General features: G+C 40.0%; 1 protein-coding gene across 6 annotated transcripts in view; it reads right to left on the reverse strand.

The window, feature by feature from the left end:
• The window catches only part of eya4 (EYA transcriptional coactivator and phosphatase 4), a 35,793-nt gene extending 18,260 nt beyond the window's left edge, over window positions 1-17,533 (reverse strand). For 4 of the 6 annotated variants that reach the window (XM_055232335.1, XM_033991243.2, XM_055232331.1 and 1 more), the window contains exons 1-2: window positions 17,173-17,522; window positions 13,169-13,229 (exon numbers count right to left, since the gene is read on the reverse strand). In XM_055232335.1, the coding sequence (XP_055088310.1) occupies window positions 13,169-13,201 (33 nt within the window). In that variant the 5' untranslated portion in view covers window positions 13,202-13,229; window positions 17,173-17,522. Of the gene's footprint in view, window positions 1-318; window positions 607-13,168; window positions 13,230-17,172 lie in introns of those variants that run through there. The other 2 variants (XM_055232333.1, XM_055232334.1) reach the window with 2 other exon arrangements.
• Between the last annotated feature and the right edge of the window lie 240 nt (window positions 17,534-17,773).

Genomic DNA, 17,773 nt, shown 5'->3' on the forward strand with positions numbered 1-17,773 from the left:
CTGAGCTTCTTATTTGAAATTTAAAATGTGTTTATTATTTAAAGCATTAGCACTTTGTCTTTTATACAAATGTAACAGAGTAAATAAAGTTGGGATATTAAACGATATGATATTTCAATTTCTGCTGCATAGTATTTGTTGTTTTTAGGCATTACTTGCTTTTTTTCTACTTTACAATTTGTGGTTACTACTTTATTACTGTTGTGAGTTCACAATATATTTTTAAAAGTACAACATGAAATACTGATTTAAAATTAATCTAAAATAGAAGATTTTTTTTTTTAAGTATTGAACATGGCCTTTTAAGAATGTCCTTACCTTAGCTTATATTCAGGTTACTCGGCTATCCTATTAGTCCCAAAAATCATTCCGAATGTGTACAATCCACCAGTGTCCACTGAGTTGAATGGCAGTGCCAAAGTCCTCCACTTTGACAATTCACTTCCAGTTGCTTTTGATACTTCTCCCAAAATAAAGAAAACACTAAAACATGTTACATGTTTTGATTCAAGACCATAGCTACAAAACTGTCCTGCACTGCATTTTAGGCACACTTCTCTCACTCTTCTATGCCTAGGGCAGTCCACACTCCACTACGTATCGCACTGCTGCTCTCCACTACAGGCGAACACTTCTTTCCTCTCGTCCCCTCCTTTGCCTCCTCCCTCCTTCCCTCTCTCCTCCTACCTCAGCTGTCACTCTTTATCAGCACACCCGCATTTACCACCACGCAACTTTAACGGGCAGATATGGGCTTGGGATGAAGTTGGGAATGATATAAGAGAAAGCAATATTAAGGTAGTTATATAAATCTTGTGTAAATCACAGTTTTATAATCATCTCACATTGATCTTGTATAATAAACATTACACAACAAGCAGGAATGCACATGTGTCTTTATGGTGTGGTACAGGAGTTCTGAAAACACTATAGAATTTCATGAAAAATGCATAACTAAAGGAGGATATAGTTTCTACAGCCGTTTGTTGGTTAATATCGTCTTTACAGTTACGAGATAGGGCCAGTTCCCTCATGTGTAATTAGGGCTGCGTGATATATATCAAAAACGTTATCACATTTTTTCTCAAATTGATTGATCAAGATTTTTGATCCTATTTTGTTTAGTCTTTTTAAAAAACAGATTATGAATACTTTACTGAACACAAACAGACTTTTAATTAATGCCATTCAGCACAAAATAGTCACAACTCTGCTCAAAAACACATACTTTTACTTAGCTTGATTAAAAAATACAAGCATATCATTGGTGGTTATTGAATTGACTGATTCACAGCCCTACTGTTTGTATACATGTAACTCATGTGTATATTAACACACAAAACTAATATTGTAGTACTGTAATGTAATGTCTTTTTTTATTGCTTCACTCTATTGAATGAAATACATTGCTAAAACAATGTGGACTAAATACTGATTCCAAGTATCCTATTGTTCATTTAAAACACTTTTGTATTAGCCTGATAAATACACAATGTAACTGTCTACATTTCCAGTGGAGGTATACTGTCTTGCTGTGCAGTAACGCACAGGCCAGACCATAAAGTTCACACCATGCATTTGACCCCACATCGACACACACTCCACACACACTCCACACACACTCCACTCACGCACACATATTCAGGATAATAGAAACCAGACAGGCCCTACGTGCTCTACAGAGACCTGGACCTGAGCTAGGAATGACTGGAGGAGGGAGAATACACGCCTGCCTCATGTCTGAAGATGGCACTATTTCACTGTCATTATTTATTACCATGTACATAGATAGTAAGGTCATTTGAGTTAAGTTTTTTCATTTTTCTCAAAAGTGGAAGTGGGTCGAGCACTCAAAATAGTAGCTTTGCAGTAAATATACCATAACTAAATTGTCATCAAATAGCTGAAAATTAACCTGTATTTAAAGTAGTATATAGTGTATTACTTTTTATGTATACTAGTTATATAGTCTTATAATGAAGACTAATGAATCACAACAGTTCAAACTCAAAGATGTTGAAAAGAGGAAATCTTTTGATTGTGGTTCTGTTGAAGTAGGACTCATGATGTGCATTGACCCACGGATCGCTTTGGACCACGGCCACTGTCTCCCCACATGCAGCCCCCATCTTTAGACTAGTCTCCATGGTGACAACACCTATCGTCCAATAAAGACTCTGATTGATAGACTGTCTGTGCGGCCCCGTGCAGCTCAGTGTGTGAGCATGTGCACGAGGTAGGAGCGTGCACATGGGGGTAGCTGTCAGAACAGATTACGGTGTTGCAGGAACGCTTGACAACTCAAGCACTTTATTATTAGCCACGCTGGACCCCAACAGGAGGGGTCGTCCAAAAACATCGCCAATGAAATATTTTCACAGCAAGAGGAGAAGGGAGTGCAGCTAGGCGTCCCCAAACACACCTGATGAGAAGTGATCTACAAAAGAACAAACACACATGTGTCCACCACATCAGAGGCCCAGTCCTAGAGAGGACAGTGTCAGAGACACGGGACACGCTCAGAGCTCTTGTTTACATTAGCAGTGTGAGGAGACAGGGCAGCCTGTCTCTTTAAGAGGCCCTCGAGAAAGACTTTGGTCTTCAAGTGGAACAACAGTAGTTTGTCTCAGTCCTGTCAGATAAGTGAGTCGCAAAGCACTAGCCCCTCAAGTCAGCTTTGCTTTAGACACGCAACAGTGTTTTGACTGCTCATTTATAATCACTTTATAACTACACTACAAATATTTCATATTCACGTTTCAAATGAAATGTCATTGATCTGTCAAAGAGTCCCCATAGACAGACATTTTAGATAATACAACAACTGCCCACTTGTGAATGATGCTGTTGTACAGTTTGGTGCATTATTACTCTTAATTCACAATGGATGAGCACAACTGACTTGAAAGCTGGGTGACATGTCTTGCCCAAGGACATACGAGTATGCAAAGCGAGGATCCAATTATTATTGTTTTACTTAACAGTAGCACACTCTTAAGGCCTTCCTTTGACATGGTGCTAAGCTTGAATAAATACAGAATGAAAAAAGAGCAAATCAAAGATTGTGATGCTGCATCCATGTTAAGGTTTATTAAAAAAAAAAAAAAAAAAGATTCCAGTTCTGCACATACTTTTATTGCAACACTTTGTGACAGGCTACAGGCCTCACCTACAAACCCATGATAGTCCTCTGACTGCTACTGCATACTAGTAATACTCCCACCACTGCCTCAGAGCCCATGCTCAGCCGGTGCTCCTGCCTTTAGGACTGGGTACATTTCTTCCCTTTTTGGTATCAGTACCTAAACAATATATGGTTTACAGTAGGTACTGAATGGTAGTTTTTAAAAATGTATTTATTTATGTATGTATGTATTTTTTATCTAGAACCAAAAAACAATAATTCCATAAAATATTATTTCACACTGCCGAGTAAGTTTCTATAGCTCTGTGCTCTCTCAGGACCCACCAGGCAGCAAATCTTGTTATCAAAAGAAAAAATACATAAATTAAATATTTTTTTCAGCACCAACATATTTTGTTATTTCATTTAGTAGAACATTAACTTTTTTATGCCTGTCTATGCACCTGTCTTTGCTCCTGCCTCTGCTCCTGTCTCCTACCTTTCCACCACTGACCATTTGTGTGAGTGCTTATCGCCGCAGTAACCCTATCCTCTTCCTTTCATGTAAAATACATTGTACTGGGGCTCCTGGGCCACTCCTGCCCCCACCTCTCCTAAGCCTGGGGAGGTGTAAAACTATCCGTCTCTTTATGCCTCCAAAAATGCCCCTTTTTCTGGCGGACGAGGAAGCCATGAAAGAGAAAAGGAGGTGAGTTAGTGAAAGGGGCGAGTTAGTGGAACAGGTAGAGACGCAGGGGAGGGGCCGCTCTCTGCTTCTTTTAAACCCAAATAAAAGGTACAAGCACACACCAGTTTCTAGCTTCCAGCTATGAAGTCTGACATTTGTCTTCAAAACAGGACAAGGAAAGAAAAAGACTGAAACCACAGAGCTAAAATTAGACACAAATTTTGTACAGGTCAATAAAGATTTGGGATAGTAAGATTTTTTTTTTTAAACGTGGAAAAATAATCTCATCTACGCCATCCAGTTTTGTATACTGACAATGACGGCATGTGTCTGCAGGGTTACTGTAGGTGAGGTAAGCAGTTGAATGAGAAATACGATAAAAACAAGGTGAAATAAAACAAATGACTCACAACTGAATTGCTACCAAAATGATATGATTTATGATTATATAACAGTCCCTTTGGTAAACGAATGCATAGCAGTCGTTTCACACAAAAAAATATTATGTGACGTAATAGACCCTATGCTTTACCAAAGAAAAAATATTGCTCAGTATAGTATAAAAATCATGGTGTAGCAATAATATAAGGCTTGGTTTTCAATATTACTCTTCAGTGATACTCAGTGGTTGAACCCAACCAAACACCAATCCCTCAGGCAAGTATGATGAAGTGTATTGCCAAAGGACACAACAGCAGTGTGCCTTACCCGTGCGGAAATCAAACCACTAATCAACCTTCAGAATAGGTAGCAATAATGTCTCCAACTGAAACAATGTCGCTGGTATTAGTTGATTTAGGTCTTGAGAGAGAGAGCGAGTAGGCAGGCACGTTCAAAATATACAATGCTTATTTAGAAAGTGGAGCAGTGAGGGGGAACGGTGCCCTCTGCTCCCTGGCCTGGTGGTCCCCTGTCTGTCTGTCCAAGTGGCTCCTGGCTGTCTCTGCACAGATCGCACAAAAGATTTACTTATAGGACACAAATGAAAAGTCACTGATGGATACATGCATGTGAGCCTGTGTGTGTGGCAATGGTTCTGCACTGTTAATTGTAAAGCGCTTGGCCTCGACTGCCCCTGCTCTGCTAATCTGACGAGAGTGATTAAAAAAACAACTGGAGGAAACCTACACCGATACGCAGCCGACCAGACACATAGACATTACTCAAGTCAATGTCAAAGAAACACTTCAGAAGACATCAACAAAATGGATAAAATAGGAAAGGCAGGCGGTCAGTGGGATGGACTGGAGAATCTGTTTCATCAATCAAATTCTCAATAAATTCAATGACTTTTGAGTTATAAGTCTACATGACAGTTGAGCCCGCAGCCTTCATGTTGAGAAATGCCAATCGGTCCACTTTGTAACTTTTATTGCTTTAACTAGAAGAAACTATGGCATTACACTTCTATCTATTGAGTATTTGTTCAATTCCTGATGTTTGTATTGGTCAAAAACTTCTTGAAAAACACAGATCTGACCAGTTATGATCTCGGTGGTGTTTCTGTGATGACAGATACCTTAATACCACACCGTGAAACATTCCAGGCAAAATAACATCTCCATGGGGCAGAAAAGCTATATATTGCAGCTTTAGCTATTTATACAAAACGTACTTGACATAGAGTGCCTTAATCTGTTCCCTCACACAATATTTTAACAAGCTACATGAAAAGTACTTGTTATCTGTCTCGCACATCTTTACCTTGTCATTCAATTAGTGATCAATTAGTTAATTGAAAAATGCTGCAGTTCTGAATAATTCACTGGTGACTCTCAGCCTGATGATAAATGGTGTGAGTGAGTCACTGGCCAAGTCACCGACCAGAAACTATGACACTACGGCATATACTATTACACATATACAGTATTAAATGCCTGCAGACTCACATCTTCAAGCATTATACGATTTAGTTCCCACATACGCAGAAAAATAAACAGCAATCCCCTTTCAGATGTTTTTGGTAAATATTAATTTGTACTTTTTCACTAACTTTTTAATCTACCAAGAAGCAAAGTAAAATGGTACATGGCCCTTTAACAATTGCAAAGCAGTAAAACCACAGCCGTCTTGATGTATCCTGAGTACAAATCTCACCTCCATCACTATTACAGTGGTATTCACCCATGTGCCAACCACAACTAACCATACCAAGGCTTCTATTTAATAATATGAATAAAACATCAATTAAAATGTTTATTACGGTTAAGGTAGACATAATGGTCCCCAAAATTCTTTCTTCTCCCTTTGACCAATCCTTCAGTTGTTGAGCACAGACCCATCTCCAGATATTGAGCTAGGCTTGGTCAGAACTACCATAGCAGGAGCATGTTGCTTATGGTGCTTTTTGGGGTTGTTGGAGGAAACCAAAGTGCCCAAAAGGAGAAAACTCAGTGCACAGTACATAAAAAGTGGGCAGAATTAATAAAAAGTGTGATGGACATAGTGTTGCAAAGATCATCAAGATGCATTTTCTGACACAAATAGCATCCTGTCCATAACTGCAGTGTGCATGCTGTGTGTGTGTTGTGTGTACATATGTGTCTATATGTGTGTGTGGAAGCAACAGCATCAATAATTAAAGCTAATCTCATTAGGCGTGCGCTCTTTTTCAGACCCTTTTAATTAAATGATGAATGGCCTCCAGCTGCCTGTTAAATAATGCTGCTCTGACATCACTCAGGCATAAGGTAGATAATATCCTGAAAAAGTCCATAGACGCACACAGCATCTGTTCTCCCATTCAGCGTTATGAGGAGCTAGATCTGGTCAGTGACACGAGTCTGTACAGTGAGGTATGCGCACTCGCATCTTGCTCTGAAATACTTGATATTATCTTCCAAATAAAGTCCCACTCAAACCAGATGTGGGCAGGCCAGAGGAACAAGTGCAATGTCCAAGCTGTGTGTTACTAAGATGGGAAGATAAGCTCATTTACAGAGACATTTTCAGAAATAGTGATATAGCTCCAAAAATACACACTCTTGCACTGATATCAAACCATTCCTGTATTTGTTATCAATTAAAACTGACAAACTGTTCAGAGGGGTCTTTGAGGGTTCCATAAGTTCTCTTCACCAACCAATAAATGTGACACGGTATTTGCAAGGTCTGCACCGCCAAGTAAATGTACAGCATATAAATAAGGTTTACAAAATATCAATAAGCAGATACCCTAATTGATACTTAAAACCATAACATAAATAGGACAAAATTAATCTTTCCAAAGGATTTTTGAATGGTCTGGATCTGGATTTAAATCAGAGCAAGTTTAAGACCATATGGTGAGATTAAAGACATTACTATTATCTTTTTGGTTGAAAATTACATTCTATTGTCTGCCAAAATGTGCTTTATTATCATTGTGGTATTGATATTGGTATCAGTATCGGGCCTGCCCCTTAGTATTGAAATGATTGTATCATGACAACACTACATCTAAGTTCGAAGTTTGCCAAATCAAGCTTCAAAAGTCCATGTTCAGACACTGGCACATTACAAATCTGCAATTAGATATAGATAAAGATTACAAAGAGGGAAAACACCAGAGCAATGAAACCAAAGGAGCACCAGGTAAAGCTGAGGACATAGGCAGGAGACATGCTTTGGGGCAGAAGACAGTGGAACGCCTCAGCGTCCTCCCTCCTCCACCAGCCCCATCGCCCCGCTCCGTCGCCCTGCTCCGGGACGCTCAGGATCAGGTTGCTGCCTGACAATAGGCCCTGAATCATCACTCTGTCCCAAAGAGAGACATAGGCGAGGAGGTGGGACGGCACACACTCACGCACACACAAAGGATCATAGAGACACGACTTCCAGACAGTGAGCACAAGTATCATAGCTTCTGATGGGATTTACACAGCTTAGAAGAATGTCAAGAGGCAAATTTTCAGACTAGATAAATTGTAGACATTATGGTTAAAAGTATATTCTTATATTCTAAGCATATATTTACATCTTAATGTAAATAATCACACTAATATTTCAATAGGTTGTGCTCAAAATCAAGAAGAGGAGAAAATAGCAAAAATTCCAGCTTAGAATTCTGACCTGTCATCCAGCTCAATTTTAAAGTATAGTAGTTATGTAAATGACATCGCAACCTTTGAAACTTTATTAGTGAGTGGGAAAGGTTTATGAGTGTCAATGGTGAGTAATGACATTTTCTTCTGTAAAATCTCAAAATACACTGAAAATGTAAAAAAGCTGAGTTTAATAACCAATATATAAGAGCCTACAATCTGTACAGTAATAGAAAATCATTTAACAGTTAGCACTGCAGGCTAGCTCACACAATCATCACTGACACAGATCAGTGATCATACACAGCTGAACTGAACCTTTCTCTCCTTAAATGAGACATTTCTCAGTCTGTGTGTTGAGGAAATAGCTCCATGGACAAAAATTATGCCAAAAAAAACAAAGAAACACATTTGTCAGTTAAGCTGCACATAGTTCTGCCTCAGTGCCAGTGTCGGAATGTTGAGAAGTATTTTCAAATACAATTATGTCGGTGAAAAACCTTTATAGGGATTCAATAATGTAGTGATGTCACGTGAACACAGCGTATTTTCTCATGATGTTTGTAAATTTTCAACCAGCCAGCCACAAGACTCCTTTTTTACATGGATAAATTGACTTTCACAATATTGTAGGTCAAATGTTGATAATTATACAGTAGTATGTTGTAGGTACAGAAGGTGTGTAGCTCTGACAGAAACCTGAGCAGAGCAGCAGAGGAAGTCACTACAGGCCGTTCCTCTGAAACCAAAGCGCCACTGTCGCAATTCCATTTCCTCAAATACAACATGCTTCTGGTCCTATACAACAGAGGCACACTTATATTTACAATGTACAGAAACAGACAAAGCCGATATTCTGGACATTTTAACTATACCAAGAGTATTAGTTAAAAGTTCCACCAGGCATTTTACATGGCATTTACATAGCATCAATTAAATACGTTTTCATTTTTGTTGGTTACTTTGACTGAAGTGGGTAATGTAGACACAATGCTTAAATCATGATTTACTTTCTGTGTTTACAAGGGTCCCATTTGAAATAGTGACCCTTTGGTTAGTTGAGGAGACCCTCTCCTTTTTGCACCGCTGTTGGACCAATAATATGTGAGGATTTGAATCAATGAAATACTGCATATAACACTTAAATATGGACCCAGTCCTGACCTGAGGTGTCCTGGTGCAGTGGGGTGTATGTGTAAAACAGAGGAGCCCCTCTCCTCCACAGACAGAGCAGACAGAGGCATACGTATGCTGTGGTTTCCTGTCTGTGCGTCTGCCCAGCCCACGCTGCTCTGAGCAGATGGATTCTGCATCTCTTTCTCTGTGTTTTGGGGGAAATAGACTGAGTTTCACTGCCACTGGCTCGGAGTCTGTCTGTAACCTGCTGACCCCACACCTCTGTAACACCAGCACTTTGAAGCTTTGTGCTGTAGATGGAGGTGGGCTAAAGAATGGGGAAGTGTTCAGGGAAGTATGCACTACAAAAATCATGAAAATCAGTCTGTTGCCCTAAAGTATTATAAAGTACTATTAGTACCTTATTATAAATTATTGTATTTTTGTTTGTCATGCACTTGATATAGATTTAATTTCTTGCCTTATCCTCATTTATGTATTTTTAGTTCATTGATATAGCAAATATAAAATGACTTATTGGTATCATGGAGAGACCGGAGCAGCGGCAGCGGTCTGACTGAGCGTCTCCGAGCTGTCAGCTGGACATAAATCCTGGACGGTCCAGAGTACACTTATCTGAAACTCAAGTGGTGCACGGTGCTACCACAGGGTGCCAGCCTGCCTCAGGGATGCCAAAGGCTGCAGTTACAGCCTCTCCTCAGCTTGGACCACACGGCCTGTCACCGGGCAGATTTGGGACCACTCTATGACGCCAATGCCATCCTGGCACTCGGGGCAGGGCCGTGCTCGCATTTAGCTCCTGCTGCTGCATGTAAGTTTGTGTGAATGTGTCTGGATGGGGTTGTAGGGGTGAAAGAGGTGCAACCCGACCCCTTTCCTTTTCTGACTTTGCTCGCTCACTTTATCTCTCTCTCCCACCTCTCTCCCTCTCTTTCTCTCTATCTCTCCCTCTCCTTCTCTCTCTCTCACTCTCTCCCTATCTCCCTCTCTCAGCCTCTCGAAGCGGGACAGCTGCCGCACTTGGGATTGTCCCAGTGCACCAGCGGAAAGCCTTGCAAAGCAGTCCTTTTCCTCTGTTTTCATCTCACTATTTTTCTCCTGGTGCTCATACATTAAAATCATGCCTGGTTCCCAGGGGCCTCCCAACACCACTCCCCTTCTCTTATACTTCCTAAAGTGCTCTGGACTTCACTCACATCAAGAGTAAGTTTGTTTATATGGAGAACATGGTCCAGGCACTGTATGATAAATATGAGCAAAAACACTTACCATTATGAGTATGGAGCTTAACCAGGACTGGAGCTTGTCTTTTGTAAACACAGGTAAATTTTCCCTTTGAAAGAGCATCAGTAATTTGGGCCAGGTCACAGTTTAAAATCACAGTCAAAATAGAATCATTTTGAGCCCTGCACATTAATGCTTACAAGATTATTTTCTTTCAGGCCCAATCAGAACAAAATAACAAACATTACAATACAAAGTAATGTTTCAAAGACTTATAGGCTTAACACAATATGATTAAATTAAGCTTTTCATGGGATAATATGTAATATCCCCATTATTGCATCATGGGTATATAACTATTGCCTGCTCTGGTCACAGGTGTGTGTCTGATTACGTCCAATGTGGAGATCTGCTCATTGCTCATAAGATCATCTCTAACATAAGAAGCCACAGCCAAACAGGAACAAATCTGAGAAAGTAAACTTCTCAAAATAAGTTTTACTGAAATGGCAAAATGAATTGTTGAACAAAAACTGCAACTGAGACTGGCCTAATTAATCCAGTCCAAAAACAGGCAGTTCTCATCTCCTCATTCACAACAGGTGGAGAGAGACAGTTAAACAAGCTAAAAGTAGCATTTGTGGCCGGTCCTCTGCCTTGGGCTCTTTGGAGGTCCCAGAGGAGTCCAGACGGCAGGCTTGTCCCAGGGCAGGCGGGCGACCGGAGACTGAACGCACCCCAGATGACGCGCCCTGCTGCCGAGGGACAGAGGTGGAGGACAAGGAAGTACAGCACGGGGGCTTTTAAAGGGTGTGGGGTCTATGGGACAATATCAGGTAACAGCAGACAACTCCCCGAAACTTTGTGTGTATGGGCTGGCCTGTTGTTAGTCACCTGAGACACACTTTTCACAATGGAGTGGAGTGAAGACAGAAATACACATTTTCAGTTTCAATATTCAATCAGCAAAAGAGTGAAACAGAGAAAACCCATTTCAGTCAGGTACAAGGCTAAGATCAGTATCCAACCAGATCAGGCAGTTCGATGAGAGGACAAAAATTCATAATAAAATATGAGTTGAGTTTGATACAAAATAATAATAATAATTATTGTTTACAAATATTTTGGTATTTTTAAGATCTAGCTTAGCAAAACTGTTCATGGAACGTCAAAGGACATGTTCCATTATTGTCAATTACTGCGAATTGTTAAAAGAATAATAACTTTAATTTGAGAGCACACTGTTGTAAATGGATATGTCACTTGCAATAAGTTAAAGAGAAAATCAAAAGACAGTTAACAGTTCAGAGAAAAATGAAACAGTAGTGGGGCTAGTAACATGGGACACAAATTTCAGAGCATTGCCAGCCATGTCGGAAATATTTAAATTCCACTTATATTATAGAAGAAAGAAAAAAGTTGTAACTTGTAAGTCTTAAGTCTCTCTACGCATTGAGCACTTTGTCCCAAGATAAAATCTGTGTTCCTCCTCTGAGCTCTCATTTCCAACCTGAACAATTAATCAATGCCCTCCGGCTGCAGCTCACATTCACATTATAAATGATACAGGCCTCTATTTAAGGAGCTGTAATTGTGGAATATCAATATCAGATACTTGGACGACACGTGATGGATGCTCTTTTCCTTTTGTTTCTTCTGTGTTCTTGTTGTCTGTTTGCTCCAGTGACAGTACTCCGCTGGGGTCAGGAGGTAACCCAAAACCCGAGCCTTGACATAAAAGTGGGTGAAAAACAACATAGTTCAGGACTGTCCCACTTCACACTATGCCTGTAACATGGAAGGCGCAGGTCAGAGCGAGAGGAGCAGAGAGAGGGGCCAGATGAAATTACACCTGTCCTGGAGGCTGACTAACCACTTTGAAATCTAAGAGAGCACCTCAGTCGCCGCCAAAATCATTTTCCCAACAATACGCAGGCCTGATCTTTAAACAAGCCCAAGTGGGATGGTGCCGAGGCGAGGTGACGCACAAGCGGACACTCATCGGCCTGCAAGCTATATGGGCACTACTCTGTCAAATGTCAGCAAGGAGAGGGAAGAAAAGAGGAGGGCATTACTGCACCATGTAGTCTTTTACAATTACATTAAATTTAAAAACGTAAAGTAGCAGTATTCAATATGGCATCCATTTTGTTTCATCATACAAATTGTGATTTTTCCAACTGCAACACAAGGCTTCAATCAATTTTGCCACTGACAATTTGCTTTTAAGGATTATTTTAGTAACCGACAGTCAGTCAAGTGATTATCTGTATCATTCATTCAGAAGGGTGTTTAAGAATCTCTAGAGTCCAGATTAATGATGATTATTTTAATAGTGAACTACTCACAATTATTCAGATTATGCCAATAAGGTCTTACTGATGCATTTCTAAAATAAATGTTACACTTTTCAAATAATGGATCAACACGCAAAACATACCCTACAATATCTGACCTACCTGACCACAAGATCAAATCTAAATTTCCTATTTTTTTCAACAGACTCAGAATTCCCAAGGTTGTTTGACAATCTATGATCTGATTGGGTATAGGATGTTTAGGGTGGAGCCTAATAGTAGGTCAACGGCACAGCACCATCTAGAAAGGTTAGGTGCCCCCAGGAGAAAATGGATTGTTTTTCCCATCATATTTTATTTCTTTGACTGTTGGCACATCATTATACAACCCTAGTGTATAAGTTTACTATTATCTCAAATAAAATTTCTATCAATTCCGTACAGTTTTATATTTGTTTAAATTCTACAGCCACCCTTATTCAAATGTTTCATAAATGGGTGTGTAATGATGTCTTAAGATCTTGCTTGTTGCCATATGGTTAATGTAAACTGGCTGGATCACATCTGCTGTATGTTACTTAGCACAGCTCTGCAGTGCATCTATACCCTGCACATGAGGCCTGCCTGAGGTACACTCCACTCACTCATTCACATACAAACAGTAGCAGCGACTCACCATCTGCTCGCTCAGGTCCTGTGAGGCCTCCATGGCTCGCTCTGGAAGGCTCTTCCACACACTGAAGGAGAACAACACAATGTCAGTTGCTAACAATTATAGATATTTACATTTTTTAAAATGAAAAAAGGTAAATGTTCACATTTATATAGCCCTTTTCTACCTTCAACGGGAGTTTACAGAACCACTCCATTCGCACACTCCATTCGCACACAAATTCACACGGAAGTACACATGTATTGTTGGAAGTAACCAACTTATGACGTGGTTGTTCACTGCCTCTACTGTCATTTACACATTGAAATGTATCAGTACTCTTAATATAACACTGATTGACTTTTTGCTGAGATCATGCATGCCTGCTACATACATTAATGTCTCTATCTAAATGAGCCGGTGAGATGTCCTGTCAGTATGTTTATGTGTGAGCAACAGGAGCCCAGCACAGGGAAGCAGCAGCAGCGCTAACTTCACCATATCATCTTCAGCCAGGGGCGAAGTGGACAGAGAATTGCAGAAGTAAATATCAACAATGAAAACAGAGACATGTAACTGATCAGGGAGCTTGGCTGGTACAAGAGCGCAGACACACAAGCTGGCCTCACACACAAAGCCAGAGAGTGACCCTGTTAGGACCAGACTGGAGACAGGTTGTCGCGTACCGATTCAAAAATCCAACAGCGATAAGAGGCCAGGATTTTTGTATATTAAAAAAAACTGTAATTTGTCCCTGTCTTTTAGTGTCACGCAAAGGCTGATACTACAACAAAAGACAACAATGCTACTCCCAGTTATATTGTCCAAGAGCCTGAAGGAAAGTTTGACACCTGAACAATAAGAGAGCAAAATCACCCACACACACGCAAACAAAAAGACCTGGAGTTCCCACGAAAGGTGAAAAGGTGTGGCCACTTAAATTCTTTGGCAATTATAGCTTCTGTTGAAATTGGTGGAAAACACAGTTCACTAGATCGACTGATAAAACTAAGTGATTTGGGTTATATGGAATTATTGTTTTTGGTCACTTTTAGAATATATTTGTGTGATTTATTAATACATTATTTCATAAATTATTCAGCGCTGTGTTGACTGAGAACTCCAAATCTACAATTATAGTTGTATCTTCATTTTTATAGTCTTCAAAATAAAACTTGCCCCACTTGCTGTTTTAGCTATATAAAAAGATTAATGTGACAACTGTTTAAGGCTGCTCATTTAAGGCAAGAATTATAATCCATTACTGTGAAAATGAACATGTATGGAAAGTATAAACCTAATGTGTTTGAATGTTTTTGACACTTTAGTTTAAAAGCTTATGTAAAAACATGGCTTTGCTCTTGGTTTTGAGTGGCAGAACATAGTGCAAATATCATTATGAACAGAAAGTAATTCATTGTATTTTTGAATTACATTTTTGTAAGTCAATATCGAAATAACTGAAATCACAATTTACACAGCCCTGCTACAACTACTTTTCAACTTTTCCTTATAGCCCAGCGTGCTCTGCGTGCATATGTGTGTGTGTGCTTTTTTGGCTCAATCCTTTAAACTAACTGGCATCCTTTTAATTTTTCATAGCGTTGAGCTGCTCCTCGCCTGAAACCCAAGACAATAATGCGTCTCTTAGGTGAATTGATTTGTGCTGGGTCTCACCCCCCTCCCTGTCTCTCCTCTCCCTCTCTCTCACCTTTGTGGAGGGCAGACCTCACTGTGCCACTTCACTATCTGACTTAAAGAAAAAAAAACAAGAAAATAAATGAACTTCACCTGTATACCTGGACAAAAGTGTTCTGTATAACAAAATAATCCACATCAGAATAGGTGTTATTAATACACAGTGCATTAAAGTGTGCATCCATTCAAATGTTTACACAAGGATAACACATAGATTAGCTTACAATAGCACTTCAAGAATATTAAGTACTAATTTAATTTATGAAAAAGTGGCCAAACAAAGTGCAAATTGACTATATGGTTATGATAGTAATACAGAGATGATTTATAGGTGTTTGCATATAAACAGTGTGAACGGTGTACTCAAGTCTATCTAAATATAAATCTAACCAATGAACCAACCAACCTGTCTCCTATCGAGCTGCATTCAAGTGGGCTTGTAGTATCTTTAGCACAGACCAAAATTATTAGTGAGCAGACATGCTGATGTTACTGATAAGACAAAGGAGAAGAGAGCTGACTGCCACCGCCACATTTTAACAATGTTGTGTGATCATGTAGAGGTCATAATCTTTTTTTTTTTTTTAGTTTTTTTATTCTTCAAACCAAAGATACCTTCATTTACAAGATTCTAGATATAAAAAAAAATTGAATAATCTTACTAAAAAATAAATAAAAATTAAAACCCTTTTGTGGCATACCCAAATCCACCTCCAAAAAGTTGACAGCTTGCTTTCTGTACAGTCTAACTTCATCCTCCAGTTCTAAACTTGGCACTTGGACTATTCGCATCCCTGCACTGCACAGCCTCCCAGTCCTAGCGCAAGACCCTCCCAGAAGTTACCTGACACTGCACTGGGAATCAATAATGCCCGCCATTTCCTTTGGCGTCCCAGCAGAGAGAATTATATTTCTCACCATGGCTATTGACAGCACCGAAGAAACACGTAGGTTGGGCACAGCGGAGGATCAAGCTGCGCGCTGCACACGGCTGCACTGCGGTAATTTCACGCTATAAAAGCCAAAGAGAGCACAATGTCCAACAAACCGCAGACTACTGCTTGAGGAGTTCAAGTGAAAAGTCGCATATTAAATTCAACCGGGCAATCGTTTACGCATCAATCGATTTTAACATGACACGTAGTTAAAAAGCAGCAGCCATTTAAGGAGTTGTGTTTCTATAAGACTTCTGAGGTCCCATTAGAGGTGCGTAACCAGGAGGAGCGGTCTGAAATTCAATTTGAGCGCGCGCTACACGGTTATTAACGCTCCATAAAAATGAAAGTGATCAAAATAATATTTAATATAAGATCAAATCAGAAGATAGAGCATAAACTATTTAAACATTAGGGCTCTGATATTTTTTTTAACATAAGCATAATTATACTGTGGGGGCTGTTTGCATTAAGGGAGGCAATTTCACCCGCTCCATTGCGCTCAAGGCCTATATGAAAAAAGACTGGGCAAATTTAAATTAAACTTGAAAAGGTAAAAACAAACATTTTCTATCACTTGGAATACGAACAAGACAATTCTATCATAGCCAAATCCCGGGCATCATGTGTGCATTAATGCCTTCCCGCTAACTACAGGCGAGCGCTTAAATGTGAAATTCTATCTGCGTGGATGACTGTGCAGAAGGCCTATCAGATTTGGACTGAGCGCGGATCTCGCCGTGGTGTTGTTAGGGGCAGGCCAATAGCCAGGGCCATTCAAGCCCTTCGGAGCGCAGTCCCGGGGTAAGATTCCCATTTCCTACATATCAAATATAAACACAAACTCCACGTGGAAGAAGAAGAGGGGAGAGGTGCCACGGGGCGAGCGGACACAGGTGCGCACGTTCTTCCAAGAGAGGGACAGTGCTCCGTGCGTCGACTTAAATACCTGAAATAAAACGTTGATGTTGTTGATGTAAAATTGTTTAAGATAATTTTAAGCTGACACATTCGCCAGTATAGACTCTAGGCCTCATCAAAAGGGCCTTGTTCTATTATGACGCATTATGCACAATCCAACAGTCTAAAGTTTAATTGATTGGCTAAAACCGAAAGCGTAAAATAGTCCAACGAAGAAAACGTGTAAAATAAGTTTACATTAAATTAGAAATTTAGGCTACAGCCAAGGTAACGACAACAAGCCACAAAAATATGTTACAAAAGTGATAAGACTGCCTTACGCATTAAAATGTCCCTAGTTTATTTAGAATACCCTTAATTATCACAAGAAACAGATATGCATAAGAACTTATTTTACTTATAAATAATTGTGTCACATTAAATTACACTAAAGAAGAGAAATAAAAGAACTTAACAGGAATAGACTAAATGTACCTGTTTTTATGATTCTGTCCGTGTCGCAGGCAGCAGTTCCAAGTTCCTTCAGTGCTGGACACGGTTCATACTCAAGTGCACCGGTCTCTGCAGCTCTCCCTACTGTTAACACGCGGTCACTGTCTGCTCCAAAACACATACGCCGCTACTGCCCATTCCTCCCCATGACGTCCCACAAAAAAACAACACACAACTTCTTTACTCAAACGAACGCATTCAAAAACTCCAAGTTCACTCTCGCGTAATCTTATGGAAGACTGTCTTGTCCGCTTCTTCGTGAAACTGTATTATTGTCAGCCCGCGTCCAAGTTTGAGCACCAGGCAGCACCGCAATACAAGACCCAACTTCATCATTGAACTCTCCGAGTCAGTGCGCATGCGTCCAGCTGCCATGCGGACATTATTGGGCAAGTGTCCAGAGGAGTAATGGGGTACAGACCAAAGGAGGAGGGGGTGCACCGAATGACATTCTTATTAATAGTTTGGTGTAAGTGACGCGCTCGAAGTTTTATTTATCTCCTCAATGCAAAAACAACTCTCTGCAGTGACTATATGAGCCATATTAGAGCATGTGTGAAGTTTGACAGTGGTTCTTAAAAGT

This window comes from Periophthalmus magnuspinnatus, chromosome 24 (genome assembly GCF_009829125.3).
Source record: "Periophthalmus magnuspinnatus isolate fPerMag1 chromosome 24, fPerMag1.2.pri, whole genome shotgun sequence".
Lineage (NCBI taxonomy): Eukaryota > Metazoa > Chordata > Actinopteri > Gobiiformes > Gobiidae > Periophthalmus > Periophthalmus magnuspinnatus.